At 42.1% G+C, this 26,863-nt stretch overlaps 1 protein-coding gene across 6 annotated transcripts in view; it reads left to right on the top strand.

Annotated features, from left to right (window-relative positions):
• Positions 1-2,064: 2,064 nt before the first annotated feature.
• HNRNPM (heterogeneous nuclear ribonucleoprotein M) overlaps positions 2,065-26,863 on the top strand; it is a 42,074-nt gene continuing 17,275 nt past the window's right edge. For 3 of the 6 annotated variants that reach the window (XM_055342865.1, XM_055342869.1, XM_055342868.1), the window contains exons 1-8: positions 2,065-2,219; positions 12,467-12,636; positions 20,104-21,078; positions 21,164-21,257; positions 22,577-22,768; positions 23,980-24,133; positions 24,979-25,028; positions 25,883-25,943. In XM_055342865.1, coding sequence (XP_055198840.1) covers positions 21,180-21,257; positions 22,577-22,768; positions 23,980-24,133; positions 24,979-25,028; positions 25,883-25,943 — 535 coding nt within the window. In that variant the 5' untranslated portion in view covers positions 2,065-2,219; positions 12,467-12,636; positions 20,104-21,078; positions 21,164-21,179. The remainder of the gene's footprint in view (positions 2,220-12,466; positions 12,637-20,103; positions 21,079-21,163; positions 21,258-22,576; positions 22,769-23,979; positions 24,134-24,978; positions 25,029-25,882; positions 25,944-26,863) is intronic. The other 3 variants (XM_055342871.1, XM_055342866.1, XM_055342870.1) reach the window with 3 other exon arrangements.

Here is a 26,863-nt window from a genome sequence, read left to right on the forward strand (position 1 = left end):
AGTGAGGAGAAAGTTGTAGGTTGGTGTGAGGCAGTCTTTAGTGCCCCTTAACCCTAGCAAAAGAGAGAGCAAGTCTTTTTTTTTTAATTTTTATTTATTTATGATAGTCACACAGAGAGAGAGGCAGAGACATAGGCAGAGGGAGAAGCAGGCTCCATGCACCGGGAGCCCGACGTGGGATTCGATCCCGGGTCTCCAGGATCGCGCCCTGGGCCAAAGGCAGGCGCCAAGCCGCTGCACCACCCAGGGATCCCAAGAGAGAGCAAGTCTTAGGCTCAGAGCTGTTGGCACTGCAACACAATTGGATTTCCACTTTAATAGCATCATCCTCTTATTTTTTACAGTAAGCTATAGCAAGTTTCCAAAATGTACTGTGATGTAAAGCAAAATATAAAAACATATTTCTTTAAAGGAAAAAAAAGTGTGTCAATTAAAGGACAGTGTGGTGAAAATCATAGTTTGGGAGATGGCAAAACCCAGGAATGTGGGCAGTGTTAAGGCAATCAGCCCACAGGAACCTAGCCTGGAAGACTTTGTCTCCTCAACCAGGGCCTGCCTTGTCCCTGATTTCCGGTCACAGTCACTCTTGAAGGGACTGTCTTGGAGAGACAGGTGGCTTCTTGTCTCTGCTGTTTTGCATTTGGACTCATCTCCCTCATGCCAAGACTGGCGTGGCCTCTTCCATCATCTCTGAGCCTTCCTGAGCAAGGGAATTCAGAGGTCAGTGAGGCTCCTTCTGCCCCCAGAGATCCCTCCAGTCTAGGAGGGGTCTAAGGGAGAGGAAGGCAAGCCTAGATACCAGTGCAGCCCCGGGAGAAGAGCTGGCATGTACAGGGGATTTTAGTAGAGCAGAAGTGGAGTAGTAGGAGGAAGGCCTTGAAGATGGTTGATAGAAGGGAATTCTAGGAGATGGGTAAGTTTGAGGAATACATGGGAATGGGGCCTAGTCTCCGTGTCAGGCTGGGCTACTGGATTTCCTCTCTGGACCTGGAATTCTCAGCCAGGATCAGAATCACCAGGCCAAATCAAGCAGCTGGGAGGGTGTGGCAGATGAGCTATTACCCCCAGAACTTGATGATATATAGCCATTCCGTGAGAGGGGGGTAAAGAAAACTTCCCCTTTATAAGCATAGAGAGAGTTCGATGTTTGGGTGGGAACTTCTGCAAGATCTAGTGAAGCATTTCAAGGTATGGGAGATATTGAAGTGGGGGTGGTGGTGGGTGGTGGTGGTGGTGCTGTGGGGAAAGGGAGCTTGAAGCCTCTAAACACTTTCCTCAGCTTTGGCACCTTCCAGGCCAACGTGGTTGCCCCAAGACACAAACTATAACAGCCCTTGAAAACCTGTTTTTGGACAGGGCCAAGTCTTCAGGACAAAGGGATCCAGGGGCAGGCAGCAAGGGGACCCCAGGTAAGGTTAATGGGCTCTCCTGGCCTTGTGACTCATTTCTTCTATCATGTTGGGATTCTTGCTTGTTCATTCACTCAAGAAACATCCGTGAGTCCCCAGCTACATGTTCCAGCTGTTGGTTAGCAGGTTCAGTGGGAGGGACTTAGGCTGTGAGCTCTGCACCCAGGAGCTCCCAACCCGTGGGGAGACAGGCCAGACAGAGCCCAGGTGTCCTTGGTGCATGATGATACTCGCTCAGGGAGAGAGCATTTTGCACAGCAGTCCTGCCTGGCCCGGCCTGAGTCCTACCCTCCTCCTTTATATTCTAGTAAACAAAACTTCTGCTGCCTGTCTGCGCCAGCTCTGACTACAGGAAGCTGGGAGTGAGCAGCTCCGCGTCAGGAGGTGGGGAGGTGCCTCCCCTCCCCGACTTAGAGAGCGGGGCCGGGGGTGGGGGGGTGGGGGGGTGCGGGGTAGAGTATCCAGTCGGTGCCTAACGCAAATCCGATACGGTAATGAATGAATAACAGCTGCCGGTGTGCGCATGCGCGCGGCGGGGGCGTGCCCCGGAGCAGGGGCGTGGCCCGTGGCCGGAGGGGGACGAGGCGGGAGCGGGCGGCGGCGCGCGCAGGCGTTACTGGTCGCGCCGAGTCACGTGAGCGCGCAGGCGCAGCGCCTCGCATCCCGCTCCCTCACACAAAGCCCAGACGCGGAGAAAATGGCGGCAGGGGTCGAAGCGGCGGCCGAGGTGGCGACGACGGAGACCAAAATGGAGGAGGAGAGCGGCGCGCCCGGCGTGCCAAGCGGCAACGGGGCTCCGGGCCCGAAGGGGTGAGTACTCCAAGGCTCCTCGTCCCGGGCCGGGCACCTTCGCGGCGGCCGGCGGCGGCTCCGTTAGTTCTGTTGGCGGCCTCCCACCGGCGCGGCCGAGGCCCGGGCCTTCCCCGCCGGGCCTGCCGCGGGTGCGGGCGGCCGAGGCCGCGAGGAGTGAAGCCGGGCGGCCTCGTGAGCGCCTCCAGGGTCGCCTCCTCCTTCCAGGCCGCGGACCTCCCCCGCCGGCCCCCGCAGGCCCCCGCAGGCCGAGCCCGACGCCGAGGCCTGAGGCCGGGCCCCTGTGCACGGGGATGGTGGCGCGGGCCCGGGAGCCGGGGAGTCGCCGAGTCGGCGGCCCGCTGGCCGGTCGGGTGACCTTGGGTTGAGTGGTTTCACAAGCGCCCCCCGCCCCCATCGCCTAGGGTCTCAGTTTCCCGATCCGTAAAGTGGGGGGAGGGGAGGGAGTGCGCGCGCAGGACTTGGCGCGCGGGGAGCCCCGGTAAACGGCAGCAGCCGCGGCGGGTAGGTTTCGGCAGCGATCGCGAGGCCGGTTCGGGGCGCCTCCTCTTCCTTATCCCCCTTCCCCCGCCCTGCGGGGAAGCCTCGTCGGAACCGCCGCCAGCCCTGCGCTCTGGGCCCCGCTCGAGTCCCTCGCGGCGTCCCTCGCTCCTCCCAGGTGCGCAGTAGGTAATTGTAGAGAGTTCGGATCTGCGGCTCAGTGTTCACCCTTAGAAGCGAGCAAACAAAGGCCGGCGGGGGGTGGGGTGGGGTGGGGTGGAGTGGAGTGGAGAGGAGAGAAACCTCCTCTTCCTTGTTCCCGAGGAAGATTTCCTTCCCCTCATTAGGCGGGCTCACCGACTTGCGAACTTCGACACCTTTTCTAGTCCAGCTTGGGGCTCTGTCGGGCTCCTTGGATTCTCAAGTTCAATTAAAGCCTTAAAACGTCATCTCGTGTCCCCGGGAAACCCACCCTTTCGGATGGCAGCACCTGAAAGACGCGGAGAGACTGCGCGTGGCTGCGACCAACGCTGTCGGGGAGGAGAGGGGAATTCTGGGCACACATTGGGCTTCCTACAAATTTTTTTTTTTTTATAAATTAATGGTAACATACGTTAGATTCACAGTTTTAATCGTTTTTTTGAGTGCGATTCAATGACATTAAGCGCATTCACAGTATTGTGCAGCTGTCCTCCCTTGTCCACGTCCAGAACTTTTATCATCTTACAAACTGGAACCCGTACACAGGAACTTCCTATTCTCTCCCTTTCCCAGCTTCTGATTACTAACCTCTGTTATAGGGTCTCTGTCTCTTAGTTTGAGTTTGCCCTCCCACAGATTCTTAATATGCATAACTAGAGTTTGTGGAGATAGAAAGTGAATGCAGTTAAATAGGCTTTATGTGAAAGAGCATTCACTAAATACCAGCTTTGTAAAACTTTCTCTCCTTAGGTGAGGAGGAGCAAAATACCATGGTTGCTGGTCCTGGGAAATCAACAGGAAGGCATCCTGGAAGTATATTCCCAACACTTTACTGTTGAACACTGGAAAGAGATGTGCTCATTTGGACTTTTTTTTTTTATCATCTTTTAGGGAGCCTAGTAGGATTTTTGGGGGCCTTTTAAGATGCATTTATTTCTGGTGTTTTTGTTTTTGTTTTTTCTTTCAAACCATTTGTCACAGGATGAAGTGCTGCTAGAACCTTACCTTGTTAGGTGAGGTTTGATTAATGGCTTAGTTATAGATTATAGCAGCTGGGGTACATTTTTCAGATTTCCCATTTTCCACTGTTCATTTTCAAGTAGTCATTTTGTGAGTGGTTGATTTAACGTGTGGACTATTAGGAAGAACCTGAAGACTTTAGAGATAAAATAACCCTTGTTGGAAAGAACCCCGAGTCTAGAACTGCTTAATAGTGGATATTTTGGGGAGTAGTAACATTTAGAACTATTTTGTAGGGCCTGTGGAAAACTTTTTTTTTTGTTTTTTCCTTTCTTTTTAAATTTTTCTTCCCTTGTTTTGGTATGAGGAAGCTCTAGAAACCGAGCTCATTAGAATAAAGCTCTTGCCCAGAGGAGGAAGCAATTTACGTTTCAGTAGTAGGGTAATTACACTGTGATTGAAGTAAAAGGAGTTACCTGGCAGGGCCACTCTCCCTCCAACCTAACTTGCTAGGGGCAGGGAGTTGTATCTTTGGTTGGGGAAGGATGAAAGAAGTTAAATGGGGGAGGGACGGAGGGGAGTGCCCAAAGACTAGGGATTTGGGTATATGCTTTGCATATTTGTTTTTTTTTTTTTTAAAGAGAGATGCTTTTTTTATTTTTATTTTTTTTTAATTTTTATTTATTTATGATAGTCACACAGAGAGAGAGAGAGAGAGACAGGCAAAGACACAGGCAGAGGGAGAAGCAGGCTCCATGCATTGGGAGCCCGACGTGGGATTCGATCCCGGGTCTCCAGGATCGCGCCCTGGGCCAAAGGCAGGCGCCAAACCGCTGCGCCACCCAGGGATCCCCTATGCTTTGCATATTTGTAAAAAACTGATGCTGCTGTAGCATTTAATGCTAAAACACTGGGTGCCAGCTGGTGGGCAGTGAATTCCAGGCGAAGGAATATTGATTTTTACCTTGAAAGCCTTTGAGGGATGGGATTTGAGGGTAAAATTTAGTTCTTCTGACCTCTCTGTACCAGGAGTGGAGTGTACTGTAAATCAAAAAGGCAATGAGCAAACTTGATTGAGGACCCCAGATAGGAAAGCTTATTTTTCAGTTCCCTTTCTGGGTGTGGGAGGAGGATTTGTTTTATTTTGATGAGAAATTTTCCATCAAGATTGATTTGATTCAGAAGTAAGCATATTTAGTAAGGGAGAAAAGGCATTCATTTTAGAGGACTATAATAGGTTTAGGTATGTGTCCATCCCCCCCCACCCGCTTTTTTTTTTTTTTTTTAAGATTTTATTTATTCATGAGAGACACACAGAGAGAGATAGAGGCAGAGACACAGGCAGAGGGAGAAGCAGGCTCCATGCAGGGAGCCTGATGCTGGACTCCATCCCAGGACTCCAGGATCACGCCCTGGGCCAAAGGCAGGTGCTAAACCACTGAGCCACCCAGGGATTCCCCACCCCCCACCCGCTTTTAAGTAAAGATTGCACCATATATTTAAAATCAGTGACTTAGCCTTTTCTAGACTAATCTTGTGGCTGAAAGAAAATTGGGAGATGGAGGTTATTTAAAAATTAAGAAAATATATTTAGTATAGATTCTCAGGGAGGTAACATTGTGTTAACTCTGTTTTAGAACTGAGAAAAAAATTTTTATAAACAATTGAGAAACCTCGGGTTAAGGAAATTGACCCAGAGTCTAGGGGTGGCCATCTAGACTCCCAAGGCTGTACCTGGTTCCACAGTACTACCTGTCTAAACACAGTCATTGGAAATGTATGTATGTAAGATTTTATTTATTCATGAGAGATGCAGAGACAGAGGCAGAGACGTGTAGAGTGAGAAGCAGGCTCCACGCAGGGAGCCCCACGTGGGACTCAATCCGGGGTCTCCAGGATCAGGCCCTGGGCTGAAGGTGGCACTAAACCGCCTAGCCACCCGGGCTGCCCGGAAATGTTTTATTTATTTATTTATTTATCTATCTATCTATCTATCTATTTATTTATTTATTTATTTGAAATGTTTTATTTAAACCATGTTTTCCACTTTGCAATGATTTGAGTGTTTGCTGTACTTTAAAAACTGTATACTTGAAAAAAGGATATTTTGAGGCACATTAGACTGAGTTCAACTTTAGAGGGGCTTCTGGATTATTTGAATGCATGCTTCCACCTCGGCTCTTCACTTTAACTTTGCTCTTTGATTTTATTCATAGCTAGCAAAGAGAAACTAGTCTGCAAAGATTAGGTTGTTTCTTTCTTTTTGGGGTTCTCAGATGGATCCTCCTGTGACCGTGTTTTACAGTCAGAATTGAAAGCTGAATTGCTTGTTAGATACTCTGTAATGAGTACAGTGCCTGAGTATCCTCAGCCACCACCCTGGTGGGCTTGTTAAAAATCACTGTGTGTAACAGTGAAAGGCTAGGTAGGAGTGAATTAGTCCCCCTTAAAATTATTGGTACAAAAAAAAAAAGAAATTGTTGGTACAGAAATAAATCAGTGCCACAGTTACTGTCTGGGTGCCAGATCTCCTTTGAACCTGTAAAGTGTGGACAGTTATGTCCTTTTTACAGAGGAAGGAGCTGAGGCCTAACAAAGACATTGGGGTTCAGACCTAGATGTGTTGCTTAGCCACCTGTAGTGCTGCCCCTTTGGATACTGTGCTGGACGTTTACCAAGCTGCTTTTTGTTAGGTTGTTTGTTGATTCTCACAGCATCTCTGTGGGCTACCCTGGATACAGGTTATGCTGGTTTTGCTGGTAAAGAACCAGAGAGGTGGAGAGCTTGAGTTGCAGGGATAGTTGAGTGGTGGACCTGGAGCTCGAATAGGGCTGAGTCGTTGCTCTGTGCACTAAATACATTAGAGGCACTCAGGACCTATCATAAGGGATGATTCTCAAGGGGCTTGGGGGTGTGGGGGAAGAGTCTCTTTCTCAGGGGATGTGATCACAATTTCAGGGTGTTGGGGTTGCCATTTCAGACTACACCTTTCATTGAAAAACTGAAAGTAATGAGAGTGTTGAGTGCTATGGAAGCATAAGAGAGGGTAGGGATTCAGCAAATGGAGCAATTTTTTTTGTGGAGCAGGCACTGTTTTTTTAATTGTGTTTAAGTACAGTGTAATTCTAATATGGTGGAGCAGCGTTATCAGTGAAACAGCTCCCAAGTCATAGTAAACCTACTTCGTCTTTATGACTTGGAAGGTACTTATATCTTGGGGTGGCTTTTTGATGTATCGTGAGATATGTTGATAGAATGTTAGAAAACTTTTTTTTTAATAATGCGTCTATTTAGAACTTAAGGTTGATGATTGGGTGCCAAAATGGGTAGTGTTCATTGGCAGTTGGGAATTGAGAGCTAGTTAGCAAGGAGAATATTGGTAAAACATTTAGCTGGCCTAGTTAGATCTTATTATGGTTTCTCTTTCTTTGAAAGATACTACATTTGATACATAAAGTATCAAATATGTTCTGCATATTCAACTCCTGTTGGAGTTACAAGTCAAGTTATTGGAATTAGATTAGAAATTTAACAGACATAAGTAGAAACTTAAACATCTAAAGCTGCACATATTGGAAATGTGCAGCATGATAATATGCAGCATAAGTGTATTATGAATCCCTAGCTGAGTCAAGGTAATAAATACATCCGTACCCCCAGCAGTTATTTCTCACCTCTAATCTTCTGAGTCCTTCTTTCCCCACCTCCAGGCAACCCTAGATCAGCTTTCCATCAATCAGTATGCATCAGTGGTTCTCAAGGGGGTTGATTTTCTTTTTCTTTTTCTTTTTCTTTTTCTTTTTCTTTTTCTTTTTCTTTTTCTTTTTCTTTTTCTTTCTTTTCTTTTCTTTTCTTTTCTTTTCTTTTCTTTTCTTTTCTTTTCTTTTCTTTTCTTTTCTTCTCTTCTCTTCTCTTCTCTTCTCTTCTCTTCTCTTCTCTTCTCTTCTCTTCTCTTCTCTTCTCTTCTTTCTCTTCTCTTCTCTTCTCTTCTCTTCTCTTCTCTTCTCTTTTCTTTTCTTCTCTTTTCTTTTTCTTTTCCTCTCCTCTTTCCTCTTTTCTCTTTCCTCTCCTCTTTCCTCCCTGGACAGGGGGACATTTGAAAGTGTCTTGGAGACATTTTTGGTTTTCATCTGCAAGACTGAGGGATGGGGTTACTACTGCTATCTCTTTGGGAGAAGTCAGAGATGCCCATGGCAGCCCCACATAGCAGAGCTTCTGGCCCAGTATGTCAATAATGCTGAGGTTGAGAAACCATGCTACGAATTAGTTTGCCAGATTAGATTTTATCAAATATAAAATTTTATATGATGGAATCATACTGTATTGTAACCCTTTTGTTGCCTGGTTTCCTCAAGTATGATTGTGTTGAGATGCATTCTTGTTGTATATAGTTTATTACTTTTAGTTGCTGAGTAGTATTTCAATTTATGGATCTACAATTTGGTTTTTCTTTTTTTTTTTTTTTTTACAATTTGGTTTTTCATTTACCTGTTTAGTAGATAGATTCCCTGTTTTGGGACATTACAAATAATGTTGCTGTGAACACTTCGGTACAAGTTTTTGTATGGATATATGCTTTGTTTTCTCTTGGATAAGTATCTAGGTGCAGATGATTGGGTCATATGGTAGGTGTGTGTTTAATATTTTTAATGTCTATAATCTGAATTTGGAAATAAGCAATTTTGTCAATGTAAAAATATAATCCACTTATAAAAACGTGATTCTAAAAAGTTTTTAGAGTTAAGTGTTATAAATATCTTAGGACTAGAGAAGAATATTCCCCTAATTTTATCCCAAAGATAAGTGAGAAAATGGGATTGGACATTTTAAAAAATGAGCTTTTCAGGATACCACTTTTGAAACTCTCATATTAGCTATACTTGAATACATGTCTTGAGTGAGAATTCTTTGACGGTGGTCTACACTTTTGTCAAGAAGGGTTGATAGTGTGGAGATGATTTAAAAAACTTCTTTTTAGAAGGGGGTGCTTGATTGGCTCAGTTTGGAGAGCATGCGATTCTTGATTTCAGGGTTTTGAGTTTGAGCCCCATGTTGAGAGTAAAGATTACTTAAAAAAAGAGTTGCTAGTGGTGATTGGGTTTACAAAAAGGTAAATTTTCTAAGAAGCTGGAAGTGACGAGATAGTTCTAACCTCATTTACTTAGGATAAAACTTCTCAGAGACTGGAAATGATTAGCCAGAGAAGGATTTGGGTAGAGTGCTGTGCTCACACCTTGGACATAATCCATTTGAGCTGCTTTCTTGATGGTGAGCCATGTGATGTGGATTAACCCCAAACCAAATACCTAGCTTCTGTGGTTAGATTGGGTAGCTAGCCTATTCTTAGCCATATCATCTGCAGAATATGGACGGACACTTTGTTACCTGCTTTGTCTGTGATTAGTTATACCTTTTGTAACCAATAGGTGAGCTGAGCAGGTCTGAAAAACACAGACCAGAGTAGAGCTACTACTGTGCCTTGCTTTTTTTTTTTTTTTTTTTAAATAAGACCCTTTTTAAAAAAAATATTTAGGGCAGCCCCGGTGGCACAGTGATTTAGCGCCGCCTGCAGCCCGGGGTGTGATCCTGGAGACCCGGGATCAAGTGCCGAGTCAGGCTCCCTGCATGGAGCCTGCTTCTCCCTCTGCCTGTGTCTCTGCCTCTCTCTGTCTCTCATGAATAAATAAATAAAATATTTTTTTAGTATTTTTTTAAAGATTTTATTTATTTATTTATTTATTTATTTATTTTTATCTTTATTTATTTATTTATTATTTATTTATTTATTTATTTATTTATTTATTTATTTATTTATTTATACATACAGACCCATGCAGGGAGCCTGACTTGGCACTTGATCCCGGGTCTCTCGGATCACGCCTGGGTTGAAGGCGGCATTAAACCGCTGAGCCACCGGGGCTGCCCCGAGAACTTGTTTAAGTTATAGAGTGTATGGATATCAAAAGAAATCAGTTATATTAAAAACATTTCTATCCACAGACCCTCTCTAGAGGTGCGTGGATGGAGATTGATTTACATTTGAGGAATTTTTACTAGCACTTCTTTTTTTAAATTTATCTTATTTTTTTACTAGCACTTCTTAACCGCTAAGAGACACATAGGCAAATACACTCTGTTTGGCAGACTTTGGTGTGGGACTTTCATATGAAGTAGACGGGTGGCCTCTGTGATGGTTGAGGGTTTCCTTTGAGATCTGTTTGTGGTGTGCAGCCAGCCTGAGGAGGACCTGTTGTTAACTTGGGGGTAGACAGAGTAGAATTCTAGGTATTTGGGGATTCGAGTAGCCATACCCCTCCATGTCTGCCAGCCTCAGTGAAGGAGGTCTATTTATTGCAAGTTGGTATATTTAAAATCATGGAGGAAACGTCTTTCCTTATTTTTACGTAGGAGGATACCTTCATTGGGTTAGCACTTGGCACTCTTGTGTTTGGATCTGAGAGACCAGCAGAAAAAACAGTAACTTTGGGGCTACAAAAAGTTGCTAACTTAAAATTTTCCAAGTGGAATGGCTGGCTGGCTCAATTGGTAGAGCATGTGACTCTTTTTTTTTTTTTTATTTTTTTTTTTATTTATTTATGATAGTCACACAGAGAGAGAGAGAGGCAGAGACACAGGCAGAGGGAGAAGCAGGCTCCATGCACCGGGAGCCCGACGTGGGATTCGATCCCGGGTCTCCAGGATCGCGCCCTGGGCCAAAGGCAGGCGCCAAACCGCTGCGCCACCCAGGGATCCCGAGCATGTGACTCTTGATCTCAGGGTTGTTGAAGTCAATAAAGCTCCACGTTGGGTGTATAGTGTACTTAAAATTATTTTTTAATTCTAATATGTTAAAGAAAAGTCCTCTGTCATGTGGTATTTGAACACTACTTCTCCCACACAAGGAAGGTATATCCTAGAATAAATAGCAGCCTTTTAAATAAATAAAGGTAGGTTTATAAATCATTAATGCCATAATTTTGGCTTTTTGTTTTTTTCCATTTTTGTCATGGATCACAAAGTCTGCTAGACTCTGTGGTTTGGGAGTTGCTGGATTTTCACTGGTGAAAAGCATAGGGCTTGGTAAGCAGAAAGTATAGGACATAGTGTGGGAAGTGAGAGGAACTTCCTGTGTCTGCTGGATTCCCTTGTTCCTAGTCACCTTTCACAGGTGTCTGCCTGTGGTCACAGAGGACTGAACGTGAGTGGGTGACTCATGGAAGAGGGTTACTTGGCCAGTGCATGGTGCCCTGGCTGTACACACTGGTCTGTTTCTCTGTGCTATGGCCTAGACCCCCAGCCTGATGTCTGGTTCTGTGCTTTTGAAGTTTGCTTTTCTTGTGAAACTTCTGTCATGTCCTAATCTGTCCTAATCTAAATGCCGAATTTGTATCTGTAGAGCTTAGATATGAAGTGTTACAGTGTGAAGATCCTGACTCACAAAGGTAAAAGAGTATTATAGGAAAAGCCATGCCAAAAAAGTATTCATTCACTCTTTGCTGAAGGTGGAATCTTTTCACCTTGTGTGTTGTCTTTTACCTACCTGGGTTGCTCAGACTTCTGGTTTTCCTAGGGCAGTATAGGGAATGGCTTCTTTCCCTTAAAAGGATCCTTTTTTTGGTGGATATATATATAATATATAATTTGCCATGTTAGCCATTTTAACCATTTTAAGTGTATAGTGGCATTAAGTTCTATCTTATATATTATACCACTGTCCATTTTCAGAACTTTATTCCACACAGAAACTCTCATCTATTGAACTGTAACTACCCGTTCCCACCTCTCTCCAGCTTATGGTAACCTTTCTTCTGTTAGAGACAGTCTCTCTGCCTGGCTTATTTTGCTTAGCATAATGTTTTCAGACTTCATCTGTGTTGCAGCATCTATCAGCATTTCATGCCTTTTACAGCCAGCTGAATAATATAATATTCTATTGTATGGCTATACCACATTTTGTTCATTCCATTCATATGTTGGTGGACCCTTGGGTTGTTTCCACCTCTTGGCTCTTATGAATAATGCTATTTGGTGTACAAGTATCTGCTCCTTCTTTTCACATCTTTTGGATTTGTACCCAGGAGTGGAATTGTTGGGTCATATGGTAATTGTGTGTTTTAACTTTTTGAGTGATTGCTAAAGTTGTCCATAGTGGCTGCACCATTTTATATTCCTACTTAAAAAAAATGTTTTTCCCCCCACACCAAAAAGATCGTTTTGTGAAATTAAAGTTGATTGGGCCTATATGCACCAGCTCATTTCTGTTCTATGAAGTCTTCCAAATCTTCCCTTCTGTTTTCCGGTTTCTGGCATGAAATTAAAGCACCTTGCACAGGGAGTTAGCCTCTTGCTCCCATCTCTGTTAAAGCCCCTAGGAATGTATGAAGGGTTAGCAGAGCACAGTTTCTTGGGCTCCTTGATTGGTGGGTTTTAAGGAGTGCGCTACTGTACCTTTTTGTTCTATGAGTACTTAAGTTTGAATGTGTCAGACGAAAGTCAATATTAGTCTTGTGTTAGATGTAACTGCGTGGAATTGTAAACCTGGCAAATCAAATACTGTCTTTCATATTGTGCTAACATATGGACCCTTTTTTTCCCTTCGAATTCAGTGAAGGAGAGCGACCTACTCAGAATGAGAAGAGGAAGGAGAAAAACATAAAAAGAGGAGGCAATCGCTTTGAGCCATATGCCAATCCAACTAAAAGATACAGAGCCTTCATTACAAACATACCTTTTGATGTGAAATGGCAGTCACTTAAAGACCTGGTTAAAGAAAAAGGTAATGGTACTGGTGGTCGAGTAGGGTAAGAAGGTTGATGTGTCATCTTTTCTGTGGCTAATTCCTTGGTTATTTTTTTGTCAGTGGAAGTTGATCTGGGTAGAGCATGTGTTCTGTCCAGGCTTGAGAGTTAAGCCGCTTTACCCACCCTACTTTTTTTGTGTGGTCATGCACCTGTGTGTCAAACAGGGTGGTTTGTATGGTCCTTTGGCCTACAAATGAATTTACTGGCTTAATATGGTTAATAGGGCTTCGATTAAGCTTGAGGGGAGCCTCTTTGTGTTGAGGAAATTTTTTGATTTCTTCATAATAGGTGGGAGAGGTTTTTCCTTAAAAATTTTTTTTAAGCTTTTTAATTCTGGAGGGAAGGTAGTTTGTTTAAATTCTTTGGATGTCTTCCTGGGATCAAAATTTGGTAGTTGGAACTTGTGCTGCTCAGATTCTAAATTCTAAAACATTAGCTTGTATTTAAACTGTTAGCCCCCCCCCTGGGGGGGGAGGATTCCCAGGTTAGATTGGCAATTGGAGAGTTCAAAATAAGGCATCTGTTACCTAACTCTGTGCTTTCAGGTGCACTTTAGTAGTGGCCCAGTGTCCAGATTCTGGCCCAAGGCAGGGGAAGCAACTGAAGCTCTGCTGCCACCAGGAGGTCCTAGGAGGCTGGTTGTCTCCATGGTCCTCTGCCTCACACCCTTGCACACCATATGTATCCTCTTTCTTTCCACATTCTTGATCTGCTGCTTTTGTCTTCCTTTCTTTCCTGATTCTTGGCCCTGCTGGTGGCACTCAGGGCTTAAAGAGATTGCTCAGCCCTGGTTTAGACAAAACTATTGATAGAGACAATTTGTCTGATGCCTTGAGGTCTCCCCCAAGGGAAACCTAGAATCAAATTACCCTTAAATGGAGTCTTTTTGAAGGACTGAAAGGTATTGGTTTTCTGGAGCATTCATAATGAAAAGAGATTCAAGCTTGAATTGTCAAATGATTTAACATTTCAGTGGCAGAGATGCCACTTGGAATAGGCCATTTTGGTATTTGTACTGGTGCTTCCAGCATTGGGTTTTGAACTTATGACGGGCCCACTGCCATCATTGTCCCATCACTTAATTTGACCATGACATGCCAGAAGCACTAGGCACTGTGAACTTCTCTGTACATTCACGTAGGCTGCTCCCATGTAGTAGTTCTCCAGATAACACGGATGGAAAAACGTTTGGTGTGAGATTTGTTTTCCTGCCTTGATCAGCCAAATCATTCCTGCCAATGCTCCTAGGGCAAGAGTGAAGTTTCTTTTTGTCTGAAGGGCGTGTCATGTGGCATCCCAGATGCAGTGTTCTTGGTTTTTGGGACTGCTGCTTCAATACAAGTTTAGAATTTCTGTACAGTACAGTTGGGTCTCATTCGAATTTGTTTTTGGAATAACCCCCAAAAATTTGTGTTCTCGTGATTTGGTTGAACCGCTGAATTGATACTTCATTGATAATAAGGTATAGTAGTTCCAAGAACCAGGAATGTGGCTTTGAAAATGCAATTGTAGAATTTTGTAAGAGATTGCAGGCCAAATTATTTTTTTATTTTTAGGAGTGTGTGAACCAGTTTTGGGACATGATGGATAAAGTAGGTGACATTTTTACTGCTTTACCATTCAGTAATTCAGTTTTGGAAGCCTTAAGCTGGTAGCAGCAGCCATGACGTTTCTGGATGTAGAAGCAGTTCACCTCAATTTCCTATTGCACTGTATTAAGTGTGGGGCCAGCCTGGTGGTTTATTTGGATACTTCCAAACTGGTTCTCATATTCTCCTGGCATACTGCTACGAATGCCCTGGCTCAGCCCTTTCAGTGTACTTTTTTGGTGGTGTAATTTAGAATTACAGGTGTGCAGTAAATAAGTTATTATAAACAAATCTTAAAATGTTCTTGTTTAGAGCTCCCCTGTATAGGTTAAATAATTATTTTTGTTTAAATTACGTGTGTAGTATTGTGGGCGAAAGGGATTCATAAGAGAAAGGTAATTTCATGGTAATACTTCTGTTCATCATGTGATTTCTGAAGAATTTTACTGTTCACATATATAGGTCTCCTTAAAAATGTTCATGTTTTTATTATGAGGTTTAAAGTTGCAATTATATTTTTGTGTTGGTATACTGATAATGTTTAGGTGGTTATTTGAAATTTGAAGTATTTACTTAAAACCTGTTGCAAGTAAGTTTTCATTTTTTGAAGACTTGTTATTGCAGTTAGGGGCACTTAACACCCTAAAAGCGTGGGTCTCAAAGTCCTCTCCAGAGTGGGCCAGCAACGGAGACTTGGCTTATTACATACAACCCAACCACTCTTGATAGGTTTGCATTTTAAGAGTTCTGGTGTTTCAGGAAACCATCTGAATAAGTTAGTATTTGTTGTCTTCAACTTATAGGTCTGGAAAATGTCCTGTCCCTGCCATACTATCTAATTGCGGTCTCTCAGAAGTAAATCTAGTAGCTTTGAAGGGGGCAAGACAGGAGCTTTTCTAAGGCTAATCATGCCTTGAGATTGCCTCCAGGACCCCTCCCTAATTCATCTTTCCGCCCTTCTTGGCCACCAAATGTATATTCTCCGTCTTAAATTTTAGCATTTAGTAGCATTCCAGGAGATCCTACTAAAGATACATGTATTATGTGGATTGGTCACTTTGCTTTTTCCCCTGGATGGGGTAATAAGGCTTGTTTGGTGGCACCACTGTCATGAAATTAGCATTGCTAAATTTAAAGAGAAAATGTATTGAGAGCTTTGTCTCCTTCTGAGTCTGGCTGCCTTTTTTTTTCTTTTTGCTACGGATCCTCCACCCCCAAGTTAGGGATGTGGATTAAACAGTTTTTGCAGCCTATAGAATAGAATGATGAACTTTCCCCTTCCTGCTCTAAGTGTCCTGATGGAACAAGGAAAGGATTCTGTTGTTCTTCCTTTTGATCATGCTGATTTTTTAACAGATAGTACATGGAACAAATGGCTGCTGTGAACACCAAAGAGTTGCTGAATTGAAAAAAAAAATTGAGAGCCAGTGTAATAGATTAGAATTGGAGATTGTCACACCAGGTTTGCAGATGCTTTCACAGTCTCACAGCCTGCCTGATTTACATCATCGGCCAGATTGAGATCACATGAAAAGCGTTGGCCATAAGGACTGGGGGAAAAAGGTGACCTTGGGGATTTTAAACATAGTGTTGTGCCACATTACTGTGAAGTCCTGTGTCGATGAAGAAAGCTCATTATTAGGCTGCTTGTTCTCCTGGCCTAACCAGGGAGTTGGCTCCATCGAGGTAGGGCATTTGTAAAGAGACAGGCCTGAGTTGGACCTGCAGTGAGTAAACATGGAGCACAGTTTGAGGAATAAAGGAAAGTCAGTAATGGAGTTTACTCTCTATAAATCCCAAGTTTACCAGCAGTCAGTTTAACTTGTGTAAGCAAAGATTTCTTTAAGCACTTAATCCTTCTGTCTTCATTTAATGGATCACTTTTTTTTTCCCCTAAGATTTATTTTGAGAGAGAGCGAGCAAGAGAGGGAGCATGTGTACTTGAGAGCACCCACAAGGGCAAAGGCAGAGGATCTCCAGCAGATTCCACATGCTGAGTGTGGAAGCCCTGTGTTTCCTGATTCCACAACCCTGAGATCATGACCTGAGCCAAAATCTAGAGTCAGAAGCTTAACCTGCTGAACCACCCTGGCACCCCTGATGGATTGCTTTTTTTTAAAAGATTGATTGATTGATTGATTGATTTATGATAGACACACACACAGAGAGAGAGAGAGAGAGAGAGGCAGAGACACAGGCAGAGGGAGAAGCAGGCTCCATGCCGGGAGCCCGACGTGGGACTCGATCCCGGGACTCCAGGATCACACCCTGGGCCAAAGGCAGGCGCCAAATTGCTGAGCCACCCAGGGATCCCCCCTGATGGATTGCTTTAAGTAAATTTCAAATTCCAGAGAAAACTGAGGCCCAGAGGGCAAGTGTAGTCCAAGTGTAGTTGGCTCTTGAAGACAACCTACATTGTGAGTTCTAGGGAGCCGAATTTTATTTTCAGTTGAAGTAAAAATCCACATCCAGTCTATTTGTTCCTTCATATTTTCCTTTTCTGGAAATTCAGCTGGCACTTTGTGAAGACCTGTTATGCTAACACATTTGTGTCTCTGGGCAACTTGGGTTGAACCCTGACTGTGTAGCCTGCCTTCACTTAGTAAGTACTAGTTTTTGGTTCAGTTAGAGAAGTAGTGCTCTTCTCCTGTTGCTGTGGAAGTAGAAGCAAGAATGGGCTCAATAATTTTTCTAGCTCATCCATAAATCAAGTGGTCCTTCTGTAGTTATTTTGCCAGGTTTCGAGTTGTCTGTATATTAAAGACATGAGCTTCCCAAATTAGAGTACGCATTGGTACTCTGTGCCCCTCTATCAGAGTGGCCACGTGAGGGATGAGTGTTCAATAACGTGCCCTGCTTTTTTTGAGCCTTTACTCTCTACCCTCGCCTTTAAATTATAGACCTTTTCACATATGAATTCTCTTCAGTGAAGTTTTGGCCTCTGTACTCCCTCTATTTTTTGAGTCCATTTCAGACTAAATGAGAACACAGATTATAGGTACTGTTTGTGATTTAAAAAAAATTTATGCAGGTGTGTTAAATCACAGCAGCTCCTTGTGTCTGCCTGACTTGGGTTGCTTGTTCATTCTGATCCTTTTGATGTTTTTATGCCCGAGGCAATGTTTTAAATTGTAAATGTTGGCTAAAGGTAATTTGTTGGAGCATTTTTTAAAAAAGGTAGGTGAAAACATCTGGTATTAGATTTTTCACTTTTAGTTTTTTCGTTTGGATGTTTTGATGTTTAAAGCTGCAGTAGAATTTACTAACAGCTCCTTTTGGATTCCATGGATCCTGTCCGTGCGCAGGAAGGGGGAGGAGCAACAGTGTTATCCATCAATGCCCGTGAGTTCCATCTGGGCAAGACTGTTGCTATGGCCAGTTTGTTACCTCTGTCTCTCAGTAGTAAAGCATCTGCTCTGGTTGATTTGTTTTTTTAAACTTCATTTTTTTGGATGTGACCAGACTATGCATAGGTGGCAAATTTTATCTTCAATGTTTTGTTGCTAGTTGTACTGACCACACTAAACGGGTCTTTAATACTGTAGAACTAAAAGAGGGGTGGTCTTCATTAAAGTGTGTACTAGCACATCTTGCAGATCCTGTAACCCTAATTTGCTTACATCTCTGAATTGATGCAGTCTCTCAGGGTAGAAGTTGGGAATGTATGAGGGATCATGGTTATTATCGATGCTCCCTTGGGAAAAACACTACTGACTGCCTAACCTGTGGCTGAACTGATAGGACGAGGGGCTTTTTAATGTAATTTTTTTTTTTTTTTGTTTTTACTAAACAACTATACCATTTGGGGAAAAACAAAAAGGGACATTTTCAGCAGTTTTGGTGCTAAGGATTGAAGTTGGATGTGTGCCATCACTAGAATGTTAAGTGGAAAAGTCCTAATTTCTAAACCTAGCTTTTTAGGAAAAAAATTTGGTTTGGACTTGGTTGGTTTCTAGATTGCAGTGACAGTTTTTTTTGATAAAGTGTCTTTATGGACACAGACTAGAAACTTATATGCAACAGTATTTGATATTTGACAACATAGTTACAGTTGTCTTGAGTTAGATATTGTGATGATTTATTTTTAAGGTTACTAGATGGTAGTCACAGCTTGTAGAAAATAAATTTGAGGTCTCTTACTGTCTTGACACTATTTGGCATTTTTATTAAAGTGGAGATAAGGCTGTTGGTCCTCAAATGGCTGCTGCTGTTGAAATGAATGGCTTTTTAAAAACATGGCCTCAGGAATGGCCACCTTTTTTGGAATTGCTTTACTTTTGTCTGGGTAAAATAAGGATAATTTGCCTGACTGTCCCTTGGCTGTGATCATTTTCAGTTTGTCCCACTGGAGTATGTAACTCCAAAATTTATACCAGTCCCTATACTTTACTTCATTTCTTTGCACTGATTCTCCTGTTTTGTGCAAAGTGCTGGTTTGGTTCTGTAACATTCCATGAAAGGACAAGGGGAGGTGACTTTGAATACTTGGCCTTGTTGTCAACTCCCATGCAAATATGTTACTAATAGACATGCCCTTCAAATTGTTAATTTTATTTTAAAAGTAATTTTATCTTACGTTTAAATCTTTCCTTGCTATTATTAATTTAAAAATCCTCGTAATTTGAATATCCTTTAAGCAAAGGATTTAGAATAGGCAGGACTTGTTGAGGCCATTAGAGGTTTACTTTTGCCCTTGTACTGTTAAACCAAAGTTGAACACAGAATTGGAGAAGACTTTACTATCATAAAAATAATCCTTTAAAAAAAAGAATATTCCTGAGGACAAAAGCACTTTCTTGACTTTGGAGAACCTGCTTAAGAGATTGTTTTCTCCAAGTTAACACTTTTAATTACTGTTGTCTTTGTGCCATCTTCAAGTTCAGCAGCCATTTTGGTGGTTGTCTTCTTGATGGGTTCTAAAATCTGGTCTTGGTGGTCATGAATTGGCAATCCAAACCTTGAGGAAAATCTGCTGAATCTTTTGAAATACTTTGTTTCCCCACCTCCCTTTGTGTAGTTCCGAATCTCAATCTGGTGAGTCTTCTTAACTTGTTTAGTTGCAAACTGAACTCTAAATTTGCATTTGTATTTTTCAATGGGAAGGTTGGCAGGAAAGATAAAGCCTGGCTTAATTCACTGAAGAGAATCCAGATGCTGCTCTGGTTTTATGATCGGATACTCAAATATCTTATTCTTGACAGTTCTGGAGCCTGATGCCATGTGCAGGACCAGCTACAGATTTTGTGGGGCCCCATGCAAAATGAAAATGCAAGGCCTCTTGTTAAAAAAATTAAGGATTTCAAGATAACAGAGCATTAAACTAAGCACGTGGCCCTCCAGTGAGTGCATGGTTGCACCCATGTAGTCAGCCATACTGTGTGTTTGCCTTTGAGCGTATTATACTTGCACATTCTTATATTTAGCATTTGAAGCTCGGTTCGGTGGCATTGCAGCTTGTGTGCAGTTTGCCTGCTTTCACCCATGAGATTATATTGTGTACAACTGTTTTCCTCCTTTCCCCAAAAGAGTGAATCATGCAGACTTCTTTCCGATAGATTTGGATTGCCTCTAGTCATGATTGAGTATTCGAGACAGGGAAATTGATATGGAAATCTGTGGAAATAGCTTGTTTGTGGTGGGAGGAAAATCAAGGACATAATTGTTAATGAGTCTCACCTACTTTTACTGCACACCTGTAATGCCTAGTTTGGTGGTTTAGAGAATATGGAGTGTTTCTGGGCTTTCTTATAAGGCAGAGGCTCCATACAAGGTTGCTGATGATTGTTCTAAATTCCCATTGTTTTCTTGGCTTTTCTCCCTTGGTTTATGTGTCGTCTGGAAACTGATTTGTAGTTGGTGAGGTAACATACGTGGAGCTCTTAATGGACGCTGAAGGAAAGTCAAGGGTAAGTGTCTGAGAGAATTTCTTCTGTGGATTTACTACTTGAAAAATGTAACTGTATGGTGGCGTGGAATCGAATGAAATCAGGAAGGCAGTGAGTGCTCATGTTATAGTAGCTATGTTTGATTTTGCCAAACATTTGAGTGGGGTGGGAGGGGATTTGCAAATGGGAGTCCCGCTTTTCCAAATGGCTGGCCAAAGAGCTTTTTGGTATTCTGTTTGGATGCCCAATTTGGATAACTGGGGACCAATAGCAGCATTGTCTCTTTGTTAACAGAGGAATTGGCTGTGTGTGAATTATGCATGGAATTTTAGCGGTGGTATATTAATGTAAAACGTGTGTTCTTGTCTAGAAAATGTTATTCTTGGTCGTTTGCTGAATTTGAAAGTTGTGTGAACCAAAGATTTCCGAAAAGTCGCCTTTGTGCCAGTAAATTGTAAAACAAATTTTAAAACCTGAACGTTTAAAATTGGCCTAGTTTAAAGAGAAAATAAATTATTTTGTCGTGCAATAGAATGGCTTAGAATAATCAAAGGATGAGCTTTAATTTATGGAAGGGATGGATTTAGGAGGAGTATGATAAGGAATTGATTTGAGTACAGAGAGAAGCAGATCTAAAGTTTGTGTGATTTCTTGGAGAACCTGAATTTAGGTCTGCTTATAACCTCAGCAAGTATAGTGCAATGCTGGTAATGTGCAGGCAGAGGAGAGAATAAGGAGCCCAGCTTTTAATAAGGAAGGCTAGGCAAGACATTCCTGTGAGCTTCCCATTAGAAGGGTTTAATTTAAAAACTAACTTTGTTACATAAATCATACTTGTAATTTATATAATTGTCATTGATATTTACTATGCTTTTCTTTTCTTTTTTTTCTCCCCTTTCCTTGCTCTTCTGACTGGTCTGTGGCTTCCTCCAAAGGGATGTGCGTAAGTATTGTCTAGTTACTTATTGGCAATTGAGCCTTCTAAATTGCAGGACTGGTTTCACTCATCTCCTTTTGACTCTTCATAGCGTTGTTGAATTCAAGATGGAAGAAAGCATGAAAAAAGCTGCCGAAGTTCTAAACAAGCATAGTCTGAGTGGAAGACCACTGAAAGTCAAAGAAGTAAGCTCTTGAAACAATGTGGATACCATTTATAATTGTCGAGTTGTCCCTGTTTGGAATTAGGAAAAGACACACATAGTCCTTGACTACATTTTACGGAGCAGACCAACCTGTTTTTAATGAAGAGGGTCAGTCACAGGCTTCAGTAGTCACTCCTATAAGAACTTTGGAGTAGTGGCCGAGCACATCCTGAGCAACTGCTGCCTTCCTAACATCTGTGATTTGGCTTAGAGCAGCCTGCCTTGTTTTATCAGGGGTACTCAGACCAAGCCCACATGGTGTGTGCGCGTGTGTGCACACGTACACGTTAAGGGAATCTTCGTCTACGGTTTTACCCAGCCTGAACCCTATTCTTAGTCAACCTTTTTTTCTTTTTTTAAAGCGAATTTATCATTAATCTACTTTCATATCTAATCCAAACCAGAGATCTTTTCTCTTTTGAGGGAGAGGGAAGTTTTTGTCAATTACGTCTCTCCCTGACTTATTTTGAGTTTTTCTTTTTTTTTTTTTTTTAAATTTTTTTTTTTTTTTTTAATTTATGATAGGCACACAGTAAGAGAGAGAGAGGCAGAGACACAGGCAGAGGGAGAAGCAGGCTCCATGCACCGGGAGCCCGACGTGGGATTCGATCCCGGGTCTCCAGGATCGCGCCCTGGGCCAAAGGCAGGCGCCAAACCGCTGCGCCACCCAGGGATCCCATTTTGAGTTTTTCTTAGAGGAAAATCAGTATATTCAGAACTCAGGAGAATGTGGTAGGGTTTAAGGTTTCTGTGTGTTGAAGAGACACCTGATGAAAGGGCAAAGAGTTCAAGACTAGTGTCAATGCCAGAGTTTCACAAACCTATGCAGACCTTACATGAGTCCAACGCCTGAATAACATGAAGGACTGGAGTACCTCGGTGATCTAGAACTGCGTTTTCAAACTTTGGGAAAAAAAAAATCACTGATTGGATTATCAGAAATTACAAAGCCCCATTGAAAATTAGTGAGACTCAACTATACCAAGCCTGTGAAGATCTTATTTCCGTCTGGAAGTGTTCTATATTATATCAACTAATCATGTCATCCACCCTACCCCACCTCCCTTTCAGTTAAGTTGAGAGTTAAATTTTACACCGTTTCTTTCTTCCTCATTCCTTTGGCTGGAATTCTTCCTAGCCTGATGGTTGAGTTCATTTGAATTTCTTGTTATAGATCTCAAGAAATGCTTTTCAAACAACCTCTCAATCTCTGGAGTTTTGGGAATATCACTTTTTGTGAGATCATGATCTTAGTTATCACTGAGTCAGTTAAACCTAACACTTCTGTGCTTGTTTTAGGATCCTGATGGTGAACATGCCAGGAGAGCAATGCAAAAGGTGATGGCTACGACCGGTGGGATGGGTATGGGACCAGGTGGCCCAGGAATGATTAATATCCCACCCAGTATCCTAAATAATCCTAACATCCCAAATGAGATTATCCATGCATTACAGGCTGGAAGACTTGGAAGCACGGTATTTGTAGCAAATGTAAGTAAACAGAAACATTGTCTAAAGTAGAAAATCAGAACTTTATGAAATAATGTTGTTAATATGTTATAAAAGTAGTTCTGATGTTTGAGAAGAAAAAATTTAAAGAGGGTTATGCTTCTGTGCCTGGGTGGCTCAGTCAGTTAAGCATTTGCCTTCGTCTCAGGTCAGATCTCAGGGTCCTGGGATGGACCCCCATGTCAGGCTCTCTGTTTGGCGGGAAGTCTACTTCTCCCTATCCTTCTGTGCTCTTCTTTCTCTCTCAAATAAGTAAAATCTTTTTTTTAAGAAAGGGGGAGGGTGTGCTCTTTTCTTGATCTGTGCTTTGAAGTTGGGTTTTCTGCCATAGTGATTACTGTAGTGATACGTCACAGGCCTGACAATGGTCTATTGGGACCATGTTTACTGACTTTTTCTGGTTACAGAAGTGGTAGTGGAGTCTGCATTTCCTGTGGGTTTATTTAGGTTCAGGTCGGAAAAGTATATCCACAGCGCTGATGTTTCCCTTCTTCTTGTGTCTGGGATGAAAGATGATGCTCTTGCCATTTGCAAAGGGAAATATTTTTAAAGGAAAGTGGGTTGGGGAGGATGATGGTGAACGTAAGCTGGGGAAGAAAAAATTTTTTTTAAATATTCACAAAATAAGCATTAATTTGAAAGGTATGAGTTGATTTAACCTGTTCTTTCAGAGGAAAGAGACAGTGAATAGCTGTTAAGGCCAGGCTTCATAATCCTACTTGAAAAATTCCACTGCAGGGATCCCTGGGTGGCGCAGCGGTTTGGCGCCTCCTGGAGACCCAGGATCGAGTCCCACGTCGGGCTTCCGGTGCATGGAGCCTGCTTCTCCCTCTGCCTGTGTCTCTGCCTCTCTCTCTCTCTGTGACTATCATAAATAAATAAAAATTAAAAAAAAAATTCCACTGCAGGTGATAAATTTTTGTGACATTTAAAAATTTTATTTATTTATTTATGTTTATTAAAATCTTTTTTATTAAGTGCACTACACCCATTTGGGGCTTAATGCATGACTCCAAGATCAGGAGCCACATGCTCTACCGACTGAGCCTGCCAGGCACCCAGTATAATAAAAATAATGTCACGTTATTTTTAAATGTTTATTTCGATCCAAAGCATATTGCACTCATATAATGAAAATGGTTTTTCTAAAAGATGTCTGCATTGAGAATTTTTTTCTCCTTTGTCTTGGTTAGCTGGATTATAAAGTTGGCTGGAAGAAGCTGAAGGAAGTTTTTAGTATGGCTGGTGTGGTGGTCCGAGCAGACATTCTTGAGGATAAAGATGGAAAAAGTCGTGGAATAGGCACTGTTACTTTTGAGCAGTCCATTGAAGCTGTGCAAGCCATATGTATCCTTTTATCAGAATTTAACTCTTGGTGAACAATTTGGCCTAAATGTTGTCTTTAATAATAGGGTTTTTTTTTTTTTTTTTCTTTTTGGAAGTGGTAACTTTGTATGTTAATATTTCCTGAGTGACTAGAGGGAATGCATTACTGTGGAATTTGAAAGTTCTCTCTGATCGAATGGATTTGGTACTGCGTAGGGAGAAAAAAGGCACATGCCCATGAGTGGTCTTTTCCATCGTTCTCTTTTTAGAGGAGTATGGTTTGAGGGGAGAAGTCTATAAAGAAGAGAAATTCTATATTGTTATTTCATATATAAGTTCTTGGCCCTATTTCTCCGCTGGATTGACTCATTCTAGAAGAAGCACTTGTCTCTGACCCTAGAGTTATCTCTTTGTAATCACAGTGTAAAATGCCATACATGGACACGGTCACTAAACTCAGCTTAAGTCTATTAGTGTGTATCTTACACAGAAAATATGGTGCTTCAAAAAATGGTGGGGTACCCATTGGACACCTACAGAATACTCATGCCAGTACTTAAGAGGATGATCTGGTGAGAAGTGTAGGGTTATACAAATGAAACTCCACACCTAAGAAGTAAGCTGACATTTACTCCCCCTCCCACCCTTGAGTTTTATTTATTGTTGCTTTTATGCTTATTACAGAAACATTTTTATTTATTTATTTGTTTGTTTATAGAAACATTTTAAAAATATAATGAAAAATCAGAATTGCTCATAAGTTCACTACTGAGAGGGACTGGTTGCAGTTGAAGTATTTTTCTCATGTATTTCTCTCCTGTGCATGTTTTTAGAATTGTAAGAAATAACCTTAATTGTAATATCAGCTATGTTTAATGGTCAACTGCTATTTGATAGACCAATGCACGTGAAAATGGTAAGTTAATAGGCTCTCTTTCTGCATAATACTTTCAAATAACTCCAGCAAAAACATGGGATTATTAAGAGTATGCATAGGGACTCTACCGATCCATTTATGGATCGGTCTATGTTAAAGTAGTCTGCAGTATGTTGAGCAAATATAGGACAGAAACAACTTTTTGCCTGCTCATGCAGCTCTTCAGGTATTTTTTCCTTTGCACAGTTGCTTGTTTTCGGCATGGGGGTCAGTTGAGTATCCTGCTTAAGAAAGTGATCAAAGAATGGTTATGTACATGGATTTCTGCTTTTCATTGTATTGCATTAGAAAGTTTAGCCAGTATCATATCTGTTGTGAACATATTAAGTCTTTGGTTCATATAGCCTTTAAACTTCTGTTGAAGCACTTCAGCACTATAAACCTTAGCCCTGCTGTGGCTTTGCCACGGGTCATGAATTAATACATGCATGACTAGAATATGCTGGGGGCAATCTAGGTAGGGCTCAAATTCAGGAAGAATATAAAATGAATTGTAAGGGGTATTGTAGTTATTTCAAACATTAAATTTGGTGTTTTGAGTAGATAATTGCTTTACATGACTCAAAAGTCAAAATGCCTGAAAAAGATGCAGTGTGAGAGTCTTGCCCAGGTCCCATTCATTCCCCATAGCAACATGGATGTATATTTTTATCCTTCCCTCCTTTATACAAAAGGTATTTTTCCATATATTTTTTTAGATTTGTGTGTTATTCCATGGCACGGGTGGATTGTAATTTCCTATCCAGTCCTCTATTGTTGGGAGTTGTTTCCATCTTTTGCTGTTGGAAGCTGTGCTTCAAGAAATACTAAGATTTATTTACTTACTTTTTCAGGATGAAAGGGCCTTACCAAAAGGAGATTTTTTCCCTCCTGAGCGTCCACAGCAACTTCCCCGTAAGTAGTGTCAATATGGCTTAGATTTTGAATTTGGTTAAGGCTAACCAGAAAACTACCCTTGAGTTTGTGCCGTGGTATTCTGCAGTTATCTTGATCGTTCTTGAAGGAAAGTTCCAAAAAGGTTTTTGTTTTTGTTTTAATATCTATTTTTCAGGGTGAAAAATGAACAGAGGGGGATCCCTGGGTGGCTCAGCGGTTGAGCATCTGCCTTTGGCTCAGGGCGCGATCCTGGAGTCCCAGGATCAAGTCCCACATTGGGCTCCCTGCATGGAGCCTGCTTCTCCCTCTGCCTGTGTCTTTGCCCCCCCCCCCATCTCTCTGTGTCTCTCATGAATAAATAAAATCTTAAGAAAAAAAATGAACAGAAATTCATAGCTTAGGAAGGTTGTTAGGATTACTTTTGTGGTGAGGTAGACTACATCCTAGAGAATGTAATTGGGTGTTTTGAAAGTGTCTTGTGAGAGGAAGAACCAGAAACTGCATAGTGAATTAAAACCAAGTTGCGCTTGGGTTCAGAACAGATTGGTTAGTATTGTATGGCCCAACAATGCCACTCTTAGGTGTGCTCCAAAGAACCAAAAACTATGTCCACAGAGAAATTTATATGTGGATGTTCCTAGCAACATGATTTCAATTGATAAGTGGATAAATGTGGTAAATTTATACAGTGGGGTGTTAGTAATAAAAGGGAATCAAGTGCTGATAGCTGCCACAGCATGGATGACTCTTGGTTCCATATGTAGAAAATGTCCAAAACAGGTGAATCCATCAACAGAAAGTAGATTAGTGGTTGCCTGGGGAGAGGGGTAAGTGGAGAGTTGTTTTTGGTGTGATGACAGTGTTTTGGAATTAGATGGTGGTAATAGTTGTATGCAACCCCAACTAAACCTAAAGCTCACTGAACCATATACTTTGAA

This window comes from Nyctereutes procyonoides, unplaced genomic scaffold (assembly GCF_905146905.1).
Source record: "Nyctereutes procyonoides isolate TBG_1078 unplaced genomic scaffold, NYPRO_anot_genome, whole genome shotgun sequence".
Classification (NCBI taxonomy): Eukaryota; Metazoa; Chordata; class Mammalia; order Carnivora; family Canidae; genus Nyctereutes; species Nyctereutes procyonoides.